At 46.1% G+C, this 17151-nt stretch overlaps 6 protein-coding genes, 2 non-coding genes and 1 pseudogene across 8 annotated transcripts; 3 read left to right on the top strand and 6 right to left on the bottom strand.

The window, feature by feature from the left end:
* Positions 1–3501, bottom strand: LOC115054459 (uncharacterized). The gene is made up of 3 exons (XM_029519702.1): positions 3147–3501; positions 2110–2146; positions 1–2010 (listed from the first exon to the last, which is right to left on the bottom strand). Exon 3 carries the CDS (start codon positions 1993–1995, stop codon positions 1–3), a length of 1995 nt encoding a protein of 664 aa, XP_029375562.1. The 5' UTR covers positions 1996–2010; positions 2110–2146; positions 3147–3501.
* trnav-aac (transfer RNA valine (anticodon AAC)) lies at positions 3473–3545 on the bottom strand. Its single transcript has one exon. It is a non-coding gene; the product is annotated as a tRNA-Val (tRNA).
* A 349-nt stretch (positions 3546–3894) lies between these two features.
* LOC115054081 (insulin) lies at positions 3895–4898 on the bottom strand. The gene is made up of 2 exons (XM_029519091.1): positions 4715–4898; positions 3895–4061 (listed from the first exon to the last, which is right to left on the bottom strand). Exons 1-2 carry the CDS (start codon positions 4896–4898, stop codon positions 3895–3897), a joined length of 351 nt encoding a protein of 116 aa, XP_029374951.1.
* Positions 4899–8136: 3238 nt separating this feature from the next.
* On the bottom strand, positions 8137–11986 carry LOC115054072 (E3 ubiquitin-protein ligase RNF26-like). Its single transcript, XM_029519083.1, has 2 exons — positions 11926–11986; positions 8137–11338 (listed from the first exon to the last, which is right to left on the bottom strand). Exon 2 carries the CDS (start codon positions 11330–11332, stop codon positions 10076–10078), a length of 1257 nt encoding a protein of 418 aa, XP_029374943.1. The 5' UTR covers positions 11333–11338; positions 11926–11986; the 3' UTR covers positions 8137–10075.
* A 566-nt stretch (positions 11987–12552) lies between these two features.
* Positions 12553–13371, top strand: LOC115054073 (histone H2B 1/2-like). Its single transcript, XM_029519084.1, has one exon. It carries the CDS (start codon positions 12578–12580, stop codon positions 13109–13111), a length of 534 nt encoding a protein of 177 aa, XP_029374944.1. The 5' UTR covers positions 12553–12577; the 3' UTR covers positions 13112–13371.
* Positions 13372–13698: 327 nt separating this feature from the next.
* On the top strand, positions 13699–14102 carry LOC115054074 (histone H2A-like). Its single transcript, XM_029519085.1, has one exon. The coding sequence runs from the start codon at positions 13716–13718 to the stop codon at positions 14100–14102; it is 387 nt and encodes a 128-aa protein (XP_029374945.1). The 5' UTR covers positions 13699–13715.
* Positions 14103–14453: 351 nt separating this feature from the next.
* Positions 14454–15024, bottom strand: LOC115054082 (histone H3). The gene has a single exon (XM_029519092.1). It carries the CDS (start codon positions 15019–15021, stop codon positions 14611–14613), a length of 411 nt encoding a protein of 136 aa, XP_029374952.1. The 5' UTR covers positions 15022–15024; the 3' UTR covers positions 14454–14610.
* Positions 15025–15211: 187 nt separating this feature from the next.
* Positions 15212–15880, bottom strand: LOC115054079 (histone H2B 1.1-like; annotated as a pseudogene).
* A 614-nt stretch (positions 15881–16494) lies between these two features.
* Positions 16495–16566, top strand: trnav-cac (transfer RNA valine (anticodon CAC)). The gene has a single exon. It is a non-coding gene; the product is annotated as a tRNA-Val (tRNA).
* The last annotated feature ends 585 nt before the right edge of the window (positions 16567–17151 follow it).

The raw sequence follows: 17151 nt of genomic DNA, 5'->3' as shown, positions 1-17151 counted from the left end.
TTATTTATCAGTTTTTTTTTGTTTGAAGTACCATTTTTGGATCTCCTGCACGACCCGGGTGGACTCACTTTGCAGGCCAAGATCAAAGTTGTGCTGGAGGATGTCACTGACGGTGTTGTAAACCGTTCCACGCAACTCTTGGACAAAGCTCATTATCTCCAGCATTGCACCTGTGGTCAGGTCGCTCAGATGGAGTTTCTGTGTGGCCGGAGGTTTTTCAGTGGCCCAAAGATTAATACCTAACTTTTTACAGAACGGGTAACTCTTCTCTGTCTGCCAGTGTAGAGCTGAGATGATCTGCTGCTCCGTCTCAGTATTGGTGACTTTGGTTAGGTTGTAAGCTTCTGGGAAAGGGAAAGGTCGGTTGAGAAACTCCGTTCTCTCGATAGCAGGATGGTTCTGAAGAATCTTTGTTTTTGAATTTATGTGACAAATCAAGTTGCGACAATGAAGTTCATCGTGATGTGGAAGGTTGAAGTTTTTGTCCAGAATGTCAAACAAGAAAAATGATATGGCCCTTCTCATCGCAGCTGCAAATCTCAAAATCTCCACCAACACCTGGTTGGTGAGTAGCTGTAGGTCCAATTTCTGTTTGTTGCCTGAGCTGACGTTAAAGTCCAGACCGATCTTTCTGCACTGGGCAAACAGGTCGTTAATTCGCTTTGACTTCAGGATTTGTTTGGAGCGAATGGTGCGTCTCATCCAGAGCTTCTGTTCATGTGTCTTTTCTTTTATGTTTTGGGCTTTGTCTTCAGAGAACAGACGTGAGAGAGCATCATCCTCTGAATGAGCCCGAACTAAATGACTCTGGAGGCCGTTGGTCTGAGGTCGCACCGGCGAGATGACATCTTCCTCTTCTTCTTTCTTTACATCCACCAGCACAAACTGATGTATTCCTGCAGCTGTTCTCAACAAACTACTTTCCAAGGGGACTTTTTCTGCTCCAACTGAAGCCCCTGCCAGCATTTCTGTCTCAAAATCAATGGGACACGTGTATGACAGGTCGCTGTCCTGATCTGGTTCTCGGGCATCACTTTGCCGTCTCTTAGCGGCTGATATTTCTGTTTCCACTTGCTGGTAAGCCGTGTCTGGGTTTGGTCTCTTTTTACACCTCTGGTCCTGTTTCGCACTCTGGACTTGAAACATCTCCTTCCGGTACGCGTCTTTGTCCTCAACTGTTGGACAGCAATTTTTTCTCTCAATCATTTTCTGCAATTGCAAGCGAAAGCGCAGTTTATCTAATACAAGACCAAAGTTTTGCTCAACCAGGGCACAAATGATCTGAGTCTGTGATCCACAAAGTCCTCTGGAAAAGTCCAGTAGCTCCAGCATCACACCGTTGGTGAGCAGTTTTGGGTCAAGCTTCTGTTTGGATGTTTCACTTGACTGAACAGCCAGAGTTACACCGAGTTCTCTACAGAAAGGATAATCAGCTGTTTGTTTTAACAGGACTCCGCCTTTTTTCCTGATACTTAGCTTGCGGCTTGTAATGCCATGATTATCCGTCATTTGACCAATTTGGATGTCCTTGTTTCCGTCAGTGCACACCAAAGTATCCATTTTGTTTCTTTTCAGATACCTGGGATAATATTTCCCGTTTATTGTGTATACATTCGGCAGAGTAAATATTTTTCTGTATTTCTGAAATTTCTGCTTGATTTGTTCTTTCACTTGCTTTATTTTAATATGAACGCGTGATGCGTAGTCATAGCACAGTACGTTGTTGTCCGTGTCCAGACCAAGGTCAAAGTTGAACTCCAATACTTCAAACAGGAAATACTTCTCAGATCTGGTCACAGTTCTGGCAAAGTCACAAAGCTCCAGCATCACGCCGTTCGTCAGCAAACAAAGATCCAACTTTTCCTTCCTTTCAAACGCCGCATTGAACTCCAAACCAATTGCCACTGAGCTTGGAAAAGGGACTGGCCCTTTCTGGTCCCGAATCCCATGGTGGATACGACGCTGCCAAATGTAGCTGTCATCAATGTTGGCCATGATGACGCTGAAACCCTGAAACAGACAGTCGAGGCAGAAAAACTCTAACCAAGTTTCACTGTCAACATGTTGAGCTCAAAGAGCTTTTGTGAATCAGACCGAGGTTGTACTCACTTTGTCCTGAAAACCCAGATTCTGTCGTCTCCGCTGTCTGTAAGCAGAATCACAATACACAGATTTATAGTTAGTAAAACTCATAGTTTAATGAAGTTACCCAAATACACACGTTTAACAATGATTTTAAAGATCTATGAAATCCTGAAGAGGTAGACAATCAAAAAAGTCAATAATTCTAATATTTATAAAAGAAAATGTAGAAACAATTTTTAGCCAATTTCTGGTCAAAATAATTGACAAAAAACGAATGAAAGAAATGAAACACTTTGGAGACCAAATTAAGTTTGTCTTTATCTTTAACCTTGTAAAAACATGATTGATTCCCAAGTTTTAGAACTTCACTTTAAATCTACCAAAATGTTGATAGAGCACCTTGAAATTGTTCTTTACTCAGCGTCAGCAGGAATATGGTTTAAATTTGTGCTTTTAAAGAGTAAATATGCCGGGGACAGATTTAGAGCACTCGGTATGTCGCATGGCTAGTTTCTTGTTGAATAAGAAATTTAATTCCAGATTATTATTTTTATTTTATTTATTTTTTTTTGCATTATAATGACATAAAAATGTATTGGATCAAAACGATGAATTTTGGCATCAATAAACACATTTCGTGAAACTAATCAATATTTTAGTTTGGAGCCGAAAGTTCTGTAAACCACTAAAGGTCCGTGAGGAGAGTAAAAGAAGAACATTTCCAACAAAAAGCAGCTAAAGTTTTAAACGGATCAGACTCACTTTGATTTGTTTTGACCTTTTTATGTCCGATGGAGCCCGTGTGTCCTATTTTATAATCGCACGTTAACGCACCACCAGTTCCTCTCCGTTGGGGAGCCAAAATGGCGGCAGAAACAACTTCTGACCCGAAGTCCGCAGCTGGAGGCCGTGCGGGCCGTGCGGGCCGTGCGGGGCAGCTCGGCGGCTGTTAATACGCTCCATTCGGTGACACGAGTTTAAGGCGCCTCCGAAACGCAGGAATCTACGGTGGCGGCGCCGTTAGCCTCCCCGGTGAGCGGCGGAGAGTTACCGGCACTTACCGGCACCCGGAGTCCGGATCCTGGAGGTCTGCGGCGGTTCTGGAGTCCGGAGCCCGGCCGGTGGTCTCCGTTTGGACGGTGATCTTCCGAGGAGCCGCAGAGCCAAACACATGGATTGTCCCCACCGGAACTGTTCAATGACCGGCCGGAAATGTGGCGCACCGAGGACTTATATTTGTTCTGCCATTTTTGTTGTAGTTTGTTTGTTTTTGTTTTTTCGGGACAGTAATCCGGTCTGAAGGATAAACACCGACAGGACACGCCTTAATAAAACGTTGGATTTGACATTAATAAAGATAAAGACAGAAAAAAGAAAAAAAAAAAGCTGTTTCCGCCCGGTTTCGAACCGGGGACCTTTCGCGTGTTAGGCGAACGTGATAACCACTACACTACGGAAACACACGAGGCGTTTCGTCAGGCCTTCGGGTCGTCTCCACCTGCTGACTTCTTCCCATAATGCATCCTGGTCCAGGTGAGACACAACTTCTTCTGTCGGTTTTATTTCATTTGGACTCACAAACCTTCGTTTGAATCTGACTGCCAACGGAGACCAAATCAAGCAGCTGAACAAAAGCTGGCTAAAGAACAATAATGTCAGAGAGTTAGAACAATGAAGGAAGTGACCACTTTCTGAATTCACAAAACTTTATTTTCTAGGTAAAAATAATTCCCTTCATTTGACAGCAGTTGTGTGTTTTGGAGTCGGGGTCAGGGGGTCAGGGGGTCAGCGGGTCAGTCCAGGAGCCCTTCAGTTGCAGTAGTTCTGCAGGTCGAAGATGTTGCAGGGCTTGTGGCAGCACTGCTCCACGATGCCTCGCTTCACCATCATCTCCATCTGGTCTTTGAAGGCGAACTCCGCCACCTCATTTTCTCCACCTGCCCCCAAAGCTCCACCCACTTTGGGAGGGAGGAAACCTGATAGGACAGCCGTTAAAAGGCGGAGTCATCATACTGGTATTAAAGTTATAATCAAAGTTTTCTTTGAAAGTTTAACATCCATAAGAACATGTTTGTGGTGGTAACATTCAGAAGCCGTCTCATCTTTGTTTTGTTTTGAGGCCTCTAGTTTGCCTTTTTTTTTTTTTTTTCTTGGTTTTTCTGAAACCAAAAGAATCTGTATTTCACGGAGGACCTGGAGCTGAGACGCTCACTCAGCTAATGACAGTACAGTACAGACATTTTCCAAAAACTTCAATGCAATCAGATTTCTTTGTACAGCCAGTGACCGTCAGAAGGTAGAATGAAGGTTTAAGACTCTAAAGGGAAGGAACCATAACCCTAACCCTTCATACAGTGTGGGACCTTTGAAAGTGTTTTTGCTCTTATATCTAGTGTGAGTTGTTAAAATCAAACATCATATAGATTTTATGTCACAGCAGTTGGAGCTTCCGATTTGTCTCTTGCTGCTGTTGTAGCTTTTCTTTTGGGGGGTCTGTATCTTAAATGATCTTGTTTTGTTTCTGTGTACTAACAGCCAATTTAAGTTTCTAATTTTCTCATCATATGTGAAATCATTCGTGTAGTTTCTCAGTCTCTAACTTCTCTATCGTCGCCATGAGCGGTCTTACCCATCAGGGGGTCGATGTCTCTCTTCGGCTGGTAGAAGAATCCGTTGTCCCCACAGACTAGGTAGAGAGCGTCCACCAGGTGAGAGCCACAGAGGTGCTGTGGGGGGGCCACAGCATGGGAGCCCGGCCACCAGACAACCAGTAAGACCAGTAGAGACACAGACTGGAGCCACAGTGCCGCCATGCTGGATGAAAACCAAAGACTTCTAATAAAATCTGATTCAGACAGGAGACCAGGACAGAGCAGCAGAACACCTTACCTGTAGAGTCAGAGAGGAGGAGGAGGAGAGGCTGTGATGAAGAGCAGGAGGCGGCTGGGCAGCTGAGACCAGGTTGGTGTGAGGCAGAACAGAAGGTCTCCTCCCCATTTATACTCCCATCACCTCCACCTGGACACACCTTCTGCTGTGTGTGTGTATGAATTATGGGGATATATTCTGGTTGGTGTCATTGTGGGGACTTGGCCCCTCAATAAAAAACACGTCTTCATAATATAAACAGTTTATCTGTTTGGGCTGAAGATTAAATTTAAGCTTATTTTATGATGGTGGTTGTGTGTGTGTTTGGGAAAACAGATAGCCTGCTCATCAGCACATCTGAAGTGCTGCAGTTTATTTCTGACTGACTGGTCTCCACACTTAGTAAGACAAACAGACACTAATGAGGCGACATGATGTGATCACGTCTTCCTGACGAACAGCGGCCATCAATCAGCCTGCTCCTCCTCTGCAGCGCCCAGTTCAGGAGGACGATCTGTCAAATTTGTGCTGACAGAGCTCGTGTTTGGGGCTCAGAGCAGGAAAACCCAACTAACCGTGACAGAGTGTTGGCGTGACCAACTGTTCATGAAAAACATGGTGTTTCTGGGAACTTCGCAGCGAAGACGTCTCATCCACAAAAAACTCCGACTGAATCATTTGATATTCCTTAACTGAGCATTTTAGTGCAGATCGTCATTATTTATTATTATTATTTTTTAATCAATCTAATTTTACTTGAATTTCCTTCTGTCTTCTTGATCTGAGTTCATTCACTTCATATGCTTAATTCATCAGTATGGAAATACATTCAATATGGAAATGTTTTTATTTCAGCAAAGATGAGATGACGGCTTTCATTTTTCAAACGTGTCAGTAAAGGTCACAGAATGACCTCATTGTTTCATATAGAACTGACCCCCAGCTTTGAATTTCAAAGGTCCTTATGGTCTACAGGTGGACGCTTCCTCCAACAGCTTTCCAGCAGCTCTTTCTTGTCTCTTGCCAACATTTAGACCGTTCATGTTTGTTTGATTTGCAGACTGATGATGTGATTAACCCCTCGCTTTCAAGTTTACTACTGTTACCAGAAGTCATCTGAGTTAAAGTGGGTTGTGGGTCTTTTCTGGGTTAAATTTAGACCTCTATCTGGATCGTTTATTCATCAGCTCAGTGTGAAGTTTGTTCTCATGTCTTTAAGGGAACTAAACAGTAAAAATACTTTTCTCTTTCGAAAGTCTGAAAGTTGGGAAGTCTTTGGCAGGAACAATCAGTTTGGGAATAATGAGACGGACACCAGGAGTTGATGACGGAATCAGGAGCAGGTCAGCAGTTTGACTGTAAACTGCTGAGTCCGTTACTGGCATTTATTTTAAACTTATTCATGCAATATTTTAGCCGTTGTTGTTATTTTCACACAGATACAATTTTGAAAACTGTTTCAATTTCTGCATTATTGGAGAAAGGGAGGTGAGATTTTCACTCACATTGGGAAAAGCAGATGACCACTAAAGGTGGTCAGATGATTAGCGTTGTCGTATACTTTAGTTTTCTGGTAGAGATGCAAAAACACAACATCACTGGCCTCCAGCAGCAGTAAAGCAGCTTGAGAGGAACTTGCATCACCTTCAGTCTGCTTCTCAACTGATGTATAAATGTAGTTTGAGTTCCTGATCAACTGAGCAGCTGATTCGGATAGATATCCATGAATATGCCACTCAAAGTGGTAAACTCCTTTGACGGGGGCGGTGAACAGACCTGAGGGACGTTTTTTTCTGTTAATCACAGCACAGAAGGACTGATACTGTTAATATGTCTGAATCAGTACCTGTGGTCGGACTGTAGGCCCCTCCAACATTTGTCAAAACGTGTTTGAAGATCAGAGTCTCATGTTTGTTAAAGGGCCCAGTGTGTCCTGACCCATTAGCTAAAAGAGAGGCTGAGAAAGCCACCTTGACTGAAAGAGAGAGAGAGAAATGCCATCGCTGAAATCATGAGGTAGAACAGTGATTCATTCATATTCTGTGGGTGTTTTTACAATGTCAGATTTTTCCATGCGGAGTCAAGAGAAAGCAGACTGAGTCAGAATAAGTGCCCAGCAGCATTTCTGGACAAAAAGGAAGTACACAGAATATATCGTTATCGTTAATCATCAATCTGTTTTTGACCGTCACCGTACCTTGAGGACTTTGTAAGGACGCCATGTCCACCTTCAGTTTGGCCAATGAAGCTTTCAGTTCGTCCACTTCCTCATAGATGTCCCGTGTCTGCGCCTCGGTGGACGCACACCAGAGAGACAGCAACAGCAGGAAACACACAAAGATCTTCATCCTCACGCGGGATTGAACGCAGCCCAACTCTGTCCTCTGCAACCTGGGTGACCTTAATATAGCCGAGCAGGAAAAGGCGTGTAGTCTGACGGACTGTTCAGCATCCTCAGTCATTATTTCAATTCATGTTAATTAAACAGCTTTTTTTTTTACCCCAAGAACATTAAATTATCCTCCAAAAGGCAGAAACACTTTTTTTTTTTTTTTTTTTTAAGCTCTTGTCACTTGAAATCTTAAACTTGCATGTACGGATTGGACTTTAACATTAAACGATGTTGACAGATGAGTTGTTTGTGAAGCTTCAATGACATTTATTTTTTCCACAGGGTCGAAGTCCGGACACTGACACTGACACTCTGTGGATTTGAAGGTTAGTTAAACTGAGTTTTCTTGATTCTGCAGATTTCAGCCCCCTAACTGTTTGTGTTGATATTAGAGGTTCATGCTGGTTCAAACCTTTTATGTGTGACTTCAGCCACGTCTCCAGATCCCTGAAGGTGGTGCTGGTTTTGCCGAGGTTTGGGACTTAGAATCCGTTCAGAAAACTGAGTGCGGCGTGTCAGCAGCAAATCTTTGTGTTGTAGTAGAGTCGGTAAACAGGCCTTATTGACCGTCAGCCTGACCCTGAAAGGGGACCATCTGAATCCAGACTGTCCTGGTCTGTGGTTCTGATAAAGGACCAGCTCCTGAATGCTCTCAGAGAGGGGACGTAGCTTTGTCTTCAAGTTGACTTCGACCACTGATCAAAGTCAAACCTTCATGATCAACGTAGGACTTTCAATGACGTTTTACAGACCAGCAGAGAACAACAGTTTAGACTGAAGCTTTTATTTAGCACCAAAAAAGGAGAAACGACTAAAGACCAGCTCTATTAATCGCAGCATAAGAAAAGAAGGCATCATTGATTGATTAAGGGACATATTAGGATGGAAAATTTAACATCTGTATTTCGAATTATGAACACCCAAAACACACATATATAAATACATTTTAGAGGCAGGACCATGCATTTATAAACAAAAACATTATTAACTTAATAGTCTTTAGCACAAACGCTGAAGTGTCTGTATCCAGTGATAATAATCAGCCTTCGACCTTCGACACGCCTTTGCATAACGAAGATTCAAGAGCTTTGTTTTGGCTTTGGCTGAGCCAATTGCGGTTTTGTCAGACCAGAAGCTCGATGCTGATATTTAAATTAGATTAATATCAATAGAAAAACAATCCAGTCATGTCTGAGCACATTTCCATTATTTCATACATTCATTTATTAAATCATGTCATCTGCTGATCTAAAGTCATTTACAAAGATTTTGGCACAGAACTCCTCCACAATAGACTTTAAAGCATCAGTTTATTTATTTATTCATTTATTTATTTTTTTGTTGATTGGTTTAATTTGTATCATTGTTATTGTTTTCTTGTGTTTGAAATGATGAATTTGGTAAAAAGACACTGCTAACTTATCTCCATGATAACAACATGAAAGAATAAACAGTAAAAATCTGGATAAAGCCATTAGTCAGTCAACAGGAAAACAAACTAATCCATTTACCAAGCCACAAATCAACCTTTTATTTAACGGATGGTGGCAGCGATTTGGATTTTAACACTGACCAAACATTTGATGCTCAGGAATTGTTACAGTCCACGTGTCCTGATAGAAATATGAATACTTTGCTGTTTTTAATTCGCAGCTTTAATTCTGATACAACATCAGAGCCGATGATCAGAACAGCTTCTGTTCCAGACTGGAAACATATTTAATTCTGCTCTGAAGACATTTCAACATGGGAGTCTTTGGGACCGACAGCCTGCTTGAGCCAGCCTCAAAACAACAGTTGGACCACGTTGAGGGCTGGACGATACAACGATAACGGTGATTATCATGAAATAACACTTCCTCGATAGAACTCATCCCAGAACAGCCAATGATGATGAGAACAGCGCCATGCTGAGCCAATCATGGAGCTGGAATAGAGTTCAGCTCCGTCAGGTTAGGTTGACGCACGGCAGCCGGCTCTCACAAGGAGTTCGGTGGTGTGCAGACATTTTGGCTTTTTCAAGTCCAACAAGAAGCAGAGCAGCTGCACTGCTAATTGTGTCGAGCTTTGGACGGGTCAGAATTTAGACTTTTCTATTTTGTATTAGCTAATTTTTTTTTTTTTTGTAGCTGACCAAAGAATTTGGTTGTCGATTTGTTTGCGTTCTCCTGCAACACTTGAAGCTTCTGACTGCTCAGAATTAAGATTTTACTTTATTATGTAATCATTTCATTTATTTCAAATACAATTCTACAAGGTCTGTAGTACATTTCATTTGTTTAACTTATGACAGAAAATAAATAATATTTAAACCAATATTAATTTGGTAGCTTCACATCTCACATAGGAGTAAAAAGGAACCTTTAAACTTCACAGAAATAATTATTGATTTATATCGTGATATATCGACTATTGATATTGACTGATATGAAATACGGTGATGGGATTTGGTTCCATATCACCCAGCCCTAATTAAGGGTTTCTGTCCCCCCCCAATCAATTAATTCAATTATTGATTAATCTCTCAAGTTTTCTATTGGTTAGTTTAAGGCAGCGTCTTCAAAAGTTCTGTTTTGTTCAATCCAAAACAAAAACATCAGATAATGACTCAGAACAACAACGTCAAAAACATATCTGCTGATCGTCTCATTTCTTATTGGAGATCAATGGGCAGCTCAGGTGCTTGTTTGTTTCATGTGCTGCAGTTTGTAGCTGATCAACCGTCACTGATCACAGGAAGACGTCCAAGGTCTCTGTAATTGGCTGCCGGCAGAGCGGACAGCAGCGCTGCTGTGCAGGTCGGCGCTGCGTCAGGATGTCGGCGCAGTGGCGACAGAGGCAGAGGTGGCAGCAAGGCAGCAGCAGCACCGTCTTGCTCATGTCCTGGCAAATTACACATTTCTTCCTCTCCTCCTGCTCCTTCAGCAGGCGCAGCAGCTCACCGTCTTCAATGGCTGAGCTCAGATGAGATGTGTTCATCCCAGCGTCGCCGCTCCCTGGCCCTGTATGCTGCAGACCCTGAGGCCGGGCTGAGTCGTCCAGGCTCAGGCTGCTCTCTGGAAGCAGCTCAGCCTCAGTCAATGGCAACCTGGTTCTACTCATGCCGTGTGTTGTCTCGGTGTGGACTACCTGAAAGGCCAGAGCTGACTCCAGCATCACAGTGTAGAGCCTGACAAAGGTCGTCCAAACGCCACGAGCTCCCGGGAGAGCGCTAGCCCAACGGAGGCTCAGCCGTCCAGCAAAGGCAGGAAGCCTTGGGTTCAACACCACCAACGCCAGTGAGATGGCAACCGCTGTGGCGAGCAGGCTGTGAGAGTCAACCATGAAAACAGTGATGAAGACTCGTCCCAATGCTCCCAGGAAGTCCAGCAGCAGCTGGCAGGGCATCAACAGCAGCACGGAGGCACCAACCAGACAACTGTACAGGAAGGTCAACAGATTCAGAGCCAGCTCTGCCACTTTGTAGATGGGGTCCGCCACCGTGTCCCAGACGCCCGCCAGCAAAGAGAGACAGTTCTGTGTGCCGATGAGCACGATGTTGACCACCGTGTTGACAAAGTAGAGAATGAGGCTCAGCACGATGAGGATGCCTTCACATGTCTGTCTCAGGACACAGCTCCCCAGAATAAACCCGCGGTGCAGCACGTCCTTGGTGCGCCACGCCACATGACACAAGAGGTGTCCCACCATCTTGAAACTCTCAAAGACTCCGCCCAGCATCTGCAGCCAGGACTCCACAGCGTGCAGTGTTGCATGGGTGGCGCCGGAGATGGCCTCTGTGATGGTGAGGAAGGAGAACACAGCGAAGTTCCAGTACTCGACCAAAGTGGAACTGCTCAGGATAACCAAGGTGTTGTGGAAGTAAAAGCCCACACCGGACAGGAAATGAAGCAGCCAGCCGGACGTCCTGAGGATCAGGTCGAGCAGCAGGTAGCAGGCGTCCACACATCTCCCAACAACCAGAGACACCACGTTCACCTCATCCATATTAGACTGCAGGGAGTCACAGCATCAGGATTAAAATCTCCAATATTTACATTTATTATTACTGCATTGGAAAAGATTCAGTTCATAACCTAAAGTCTTACATACCAACAAAAAAAGTATTTCTAAGGCAGAATGTCTCTATTGAATAATTATCAGTCATTAACCATTGGAGGATCGGTCAGTTTGCAAGGAATTAAATGCTTCTTATAACATCATTATGCGTTTACTGATAAATGACAATGCCATCGATAAAAACATACAAAGTGAACACAGAAAGTAATGAAATCAGCATCACACAGACAGTGTAGGTGCTTGTTGTATGAGCCAGCTAAAATCTGTTTTAAGGGCCGTTAACGTGTTTGAACAATGAGCCGAGTTAATGAGCATCTTTAGTTGAATGGAAGAATCCACCTAATCCTCATTTCTGATGCTGATAATTCGAGCGAACTGAAAAGGTCCTGATTTCTAAAAGGAGTTTGGGGAAGAAGCGTCGCAGCCGAATCTTCCGGTACAAAAACTGACGTCACTGAACGGCGACGAACAACAAAAAGTCTCACAGAAAGTTTGACAAATGTCGGTTTAAATTAATCTACCTGCGGTCATCGTCCCGGTCCGGAGGAGCCAACATCTGGGCCCCACGTCGCTGCCGTCACCGGACGAGCCGCATCGCCGGAAATCAGCGGAGAAAGCCGGAGCGACGTTCGGCCGACGGGCGAGCTTCCGTCATGGCGCAGAAAAATGGAGTCAGCGTGTCACCGCCGGGAAACTACGATCAATAAGTTTCAACAGTTCACGCTTTTGTTCTGTTTTAAAGCAGGTTTTATATTTTCCTCTTCTTTGTGGACAAAGTCAGCGCCTCCTGCTGCTCCGGAGGGAGGAACGGCTATTCATTCATTTCTTTAACCCTGAATGATCTTTGTGATTATTCCGCTCATATTGTGAGCATTTGCACCTGGTTCATTAAGCTCACATCTCATTTATTGAGTATCATGAATTCTATTCGAGCTTCTGTCAGTGTTCTTTTATTTTACACATTCAAGTCAAATTAGCAATCCGATACCACTAACGAACTAACCAGGCAGTTGGAGAACGACCGTCTGGACAGATTGGATACTTTTGTCTTTAACGTTGAGTTATTTCGGGTTCTGTGTTTTAATGTTTGTTCCGTTTAAGGTTTATTCAGTGAATCTTTGACCTTCCGAGACGATTTCATCCACTTCTCAGTCTCCGCCGCTCCTGTCGCGCATGCTCGGTGTCGCCCCGGACACAGCCAATCTCGTGAGAGCAACAGCGCATTCTGATCTGCATACAGCGAATATAAGACAACCGCGTTCAGAGACGGAGGTTCATTCGACCCAGTCGTCCCTCCGCCGACCGTCCGTCCGTCCGTCCGTCAGACCGACCGCCATGCCAGAAACCGTGAAAGCACCGAAGAAAGGCTCCAAGAAGGCCGTCTCTAAGAGCGTCACCAAGAGCGGCAAGAAGAAGAGGAAGCCCCGCAAGGAGAGCTACGCCATCTACGTGTACAAGGTCCTGAAGCAGGTCCACCCCGACACCGGCATCTCCTCCAAGGCCATGAGCATCATGAACTCCTTCGTCAGCGACATCTTCGAGCGCATCGCCGGCGAGGCCTCCCGCCTGGCTCACTACAACAAGAGGTCCACCATCACCTCCAGGGAGATCCAGACCGCCGTCCGCCTGCTGCTGCCCGGAGAGCTGGCCAAGCACGCCGTGTCCGAGGGCACCAAGGCCGTGACCAAGTACACCAGCTCCAAGTAGACACGCACGCACACACACACTGACAGACAAGCCGGCAGACAGGCCGACAGGCCGGCTGGCTTTCCCCACACAAAGGCCCTTCTCAGGGCCACACACCGCTTCACCAGAGAGCGCCAGTCCTCCGCGGCCCCCGGCGGGCTCAGTTACCGTGAACCGCTCACACTCACAGCAGACCGGCCGCAGAATGAGATCAGCCGGTCTGTCTGACTTCTGACATGAACGGATCAATGATCCGCTGATGGCCGAAGATCCTCCGGAACGTTCCAGAAAACACATGAATACACACATGTGGACTAAATCAGCATCCGATCACTTAGTTATTGAATTATTCAGAAAAATTATAATAAAGTCAACGTGCAGGTTCAGAATCTCTATAAGCTGCAGAGCTACAAATCATCTCATATTGATCTTATTTATTTTATATATATAAATGTTTACATATTGTGACCAAATAAAAGAAAAAGTGGGAACCGGAGTGAGCTTTGATTGGATGATCATGGTAAGGCTCATGGTGGCCAATCAGGAAGCAGCAGCTGGCATAAAAGCCGCTGGTCCCGGCCTGCCGGCCACGCCCCTTTCTGTCTGAGCATAACGTTCCCTCATCATGTCCGGACGAGGAAAGACCGGCGGGAAGGCCCGAGCCAAGGCCAAGACCCGCTCCTCCCGGGCCGGCCTGCAGTTCCCCGTCGGCCGTGTCCACAGGCTGCTCCGCAAGGGCAACTACTCCGAGCGCGTCGGAGCCGGCGCCCCCGTCTACCTGGCCGCCGTGCTGGAGTACCTGACCGCGGAGATCCTGGAGCTGGCCGGGAACGCCGCCCGGGACAACAAGAAGACCCGCATCATCCCCCGACACCTGCAGCTGGCCGTCCGCAACGACGAGGAGCTCAACAAGCTGCTCGGCGGAGTCACCATCGCTCAGGGCGGCGTGCTGCCGAACATCCAGGCCGTCCTGCTGCCCAAGAAGACCGAGAAGCCGGCAAAGGCCAAATAGGACCCCCCCAAACAACGGCTCTTTTCAGAGCCACACACCGGCTCTAACGCTCTGATCCTCCGCTCCGATCATAAACGTGATTTGATTGGCGGGTCTTCTTGACTCATCATGGCGGCTGCAGCATGCAGTACCAGCCTTCACCGCTCAGTTAGGGGGCGCATGTTTACATGTAGTTAATGGAAATGAATCACTATTTATAAAAGAAAAAAAACTCTGATTGTGTAACTTATTTATTCATCATATTCATTCAACAGTCAGGGTCAGGGTTAACCCTAACCCTGACCCTGACCCTTTTTCATGTGTGTTTATACACGACAGCTTTTTGAAAGCTTCCGTTAATTCCTTCGGGAAAACGGGTCGTTTACTGACCGCAGCAGGCTCTTTCAGGGGGCTTTGGTCTGTGTCGGTACCGCTGCTGGCTGATGTTTGGAACAGAATGCTGCTCTTCTTCCGAAGTCGGTGGCTCTTAAAAGAGCCGTTGTGTTGCGGTTGTTCCGTGCCGGCCGGCCTAAGCTCTCTCTCCGCGGATGCGGCGGGCCAGCTGGATGTCTTTGGGCATGATGGTGACTCTCTTGGCGTGGATGGCGCACAGGTTGGTGTCCTCGAACAGGCCGACCAGATAAGCCTCGCTGGCCTCCTGCAGAGCCATGACGGCCGAGCTCTGGAAGCGCAGGTCGGTCTTGAAGTCCTGAGCGATCTCCCTGACGAGGCGCTGGAAGGGCAGCTTCCGGATGAGCAGCTCGGTGGACTTCTGGTAGCGGCGGATCTCCCTCAGGGCCACGGTGCCCGGCCTGTAGCGGTGGGGCTTCTTCACCCCGCCGGTGGCCGGAGCGCTCTTTCGGGCCGCCTTAGTTGCCAGCTGCTTCCGGGGAGCTTTTCCTCCGGTGGACTTCCGGGCGGTCTGCTTGGTTCGGGCCATGCTCAGTTCTCTGCTGAAGGACTGACGGAGAGCTGACAAGCAGCCTGCACTTTATATGGGAACTGATGAGCACTGATTGGCCCAAACCGAAAAGCGCGCGCTGTAGCTGATGACCGATTGGTCGGTCTGAATTCGAAAGTTTGAAATGAACCAATGACAAACAGCTGCTGTTTAAAATGTTTATTCTGCTGCAGGTCCTGAAACATAATTTAAAAAAGTTTACATACAAAAAAAAAAATAATCTGATTGGTCGTTCAGACTGACACTCCGTCTGATCAGTCAGTCTACTGACCCTCATTCTGCGGCCGGTCTGCTGTGAGTGTGAGCGGTTCACGGTAACTGAGCCCGCCGGGGGCCGCGGAGGACTGGCGCTCTCTGGTGAAGCGGTGTGTGGCCCTGAGAAGGGCCTTTGTGTGGGGAAAGCCAGCCGGCCTGTCGGCCTGTCGGCCGGCTTGTCTGTCTGTCTGTCAGTGTGTGTGTGCGCGCGTGTCTACTTGGAGCTGGTGTACTTGGTCACGGCCTTGGTGCCCTCGGACACGGCGTGCTTGGCCAGCTCTCCGGGCAGCAGCAGGCGGACGGCGGTCTGGATCTCCCTGGAGGTGATGGTGGACCTCTTGTTGTAGTGAGCCAGGCGGGAGGCCTCGCCGGCGATGCGCTCGAAGATGTCGCTGACGAAGGAGTTCATGATGCTCATGGCCTTGGAGGAGATGCCGTGTCGGGGTGGACCTGCTTCAGGACCTGTACACGTAGATGGCGTAGCTCTCCTTGCGGGGCTTCCTCTTCTTCTTGCCGCTCTTGGTGACGCCTTAGAGACGGCCTTCTTGGAGCCCTTCTTCGGTGCTTTCACGGTTTCTGGCATGGGTCGGTCTCGGACGGACGGACGGACGGTCGGCGGAGGGACGACTGGGTCGAATGAACCTCCGTCTCTGAACGCGGTTGTCTTATATTCGCTGTATGCAGATCAGAATGCGCTGTTGCTCTCACGAGATTGGCTGTGTCCGGGGCGACACCGAGCATGCGCGACAGGAGCGGCGGAGACTGAGAAGTGGATGAAATCGTCTCGGAAGGTCAAAGATTCACTGAATAAACCTTAAACGGAACAAACATTAAAACACAGAACCCGAAATAAACTCAACGTTAAGACAAAAGTCCAATCTGTCCAGACGGTCGTTCTCCAACTGCCTGGTTAGTTCGTTATGGTATCGGATTGCTAATTTGACTTGAATGTGTAAAATAAAGACACTGACAGAAGCTCGAAGAATTCATGATACTCAATAAATGCCGTCACCGTCATGTTAGCAGCTTTACTGCTAAAAAAGTTACTTTAACTTTCATTCCCTCGTCAGACGACACAAAGGCTGCAGATCATTTTAGATTCATCACTTAATGACAGACGGACTGAACAGGAAACAATAATGGCGCCATCACTCGTTGATATGAGGATAATCCGGAGAACACCGACCCACCTCGTGTGTTTCCGTAGTGTAGTGGTTATCACGTTCGCCTCACACGCGAAAGGTCCCCGGTTCGAAACCGGGCGAAACAGTGTTGTCTTTTTGTTGATTCGTTTCTGTCAAAACACAAACTTATTCTGCCTCATTTGGATTAAGTGGCTTCTGAAATGACTCAAAGTCATTGTACCCGCTGTTGATATTAACAGACAGTTTGGATATTTAATGCGATAAACGTTCACAATCTCAGATTGATGTTGTGTTTCAGTACAAACCAGAAAAGGTTTCTTCAGATCAGCAGGGGCAGCAGGACAAAAGTGAACAATGATTTATTCTTCAGCCTCTTCAGTGTGAGTCCAACACAACGTACTCGTTAACTGATTTTGATGTGTTGATCGTACTTAGCCGTTTTCATTGAGTGACTGCCGGTTTGAAACGGTTTCAGAAATTGACGGTAGAGAAATCCTTCAGTTTGCAAAAGTCATAACTTAACATTTTAAGTGTTATAAACTGAATGGTTTGTAATCAAAAATCAAAACAATTGTGGAGTCCGCTTAAAAGTAATATAGTCAAAACTTAATGTTTTAAGTTAGATTTAGTTAGAAGAAAATTCCAACTACATTCTAGTTTCAATGACCACACAATGCAGTAAATTTCATGTATTTTTATTTAGACATTC

This window comes from Echeneis naucrates, chromosome 14 (genome assembly GCF_900963305.1).
Source record: "Echeneis naucrates chromosome 14, fEcheNa1.1, whole genome shotgun sequence".
Lineage (NCBI taxonomy): Eukaryota > Metazoa > Chordata > Actinopteri > Carangiformes > Echeneidae > Echeneis > Echeneis naucrates.
This window is presented reverse-complemented; position numbering and strand designations above follow the sequence as displayed.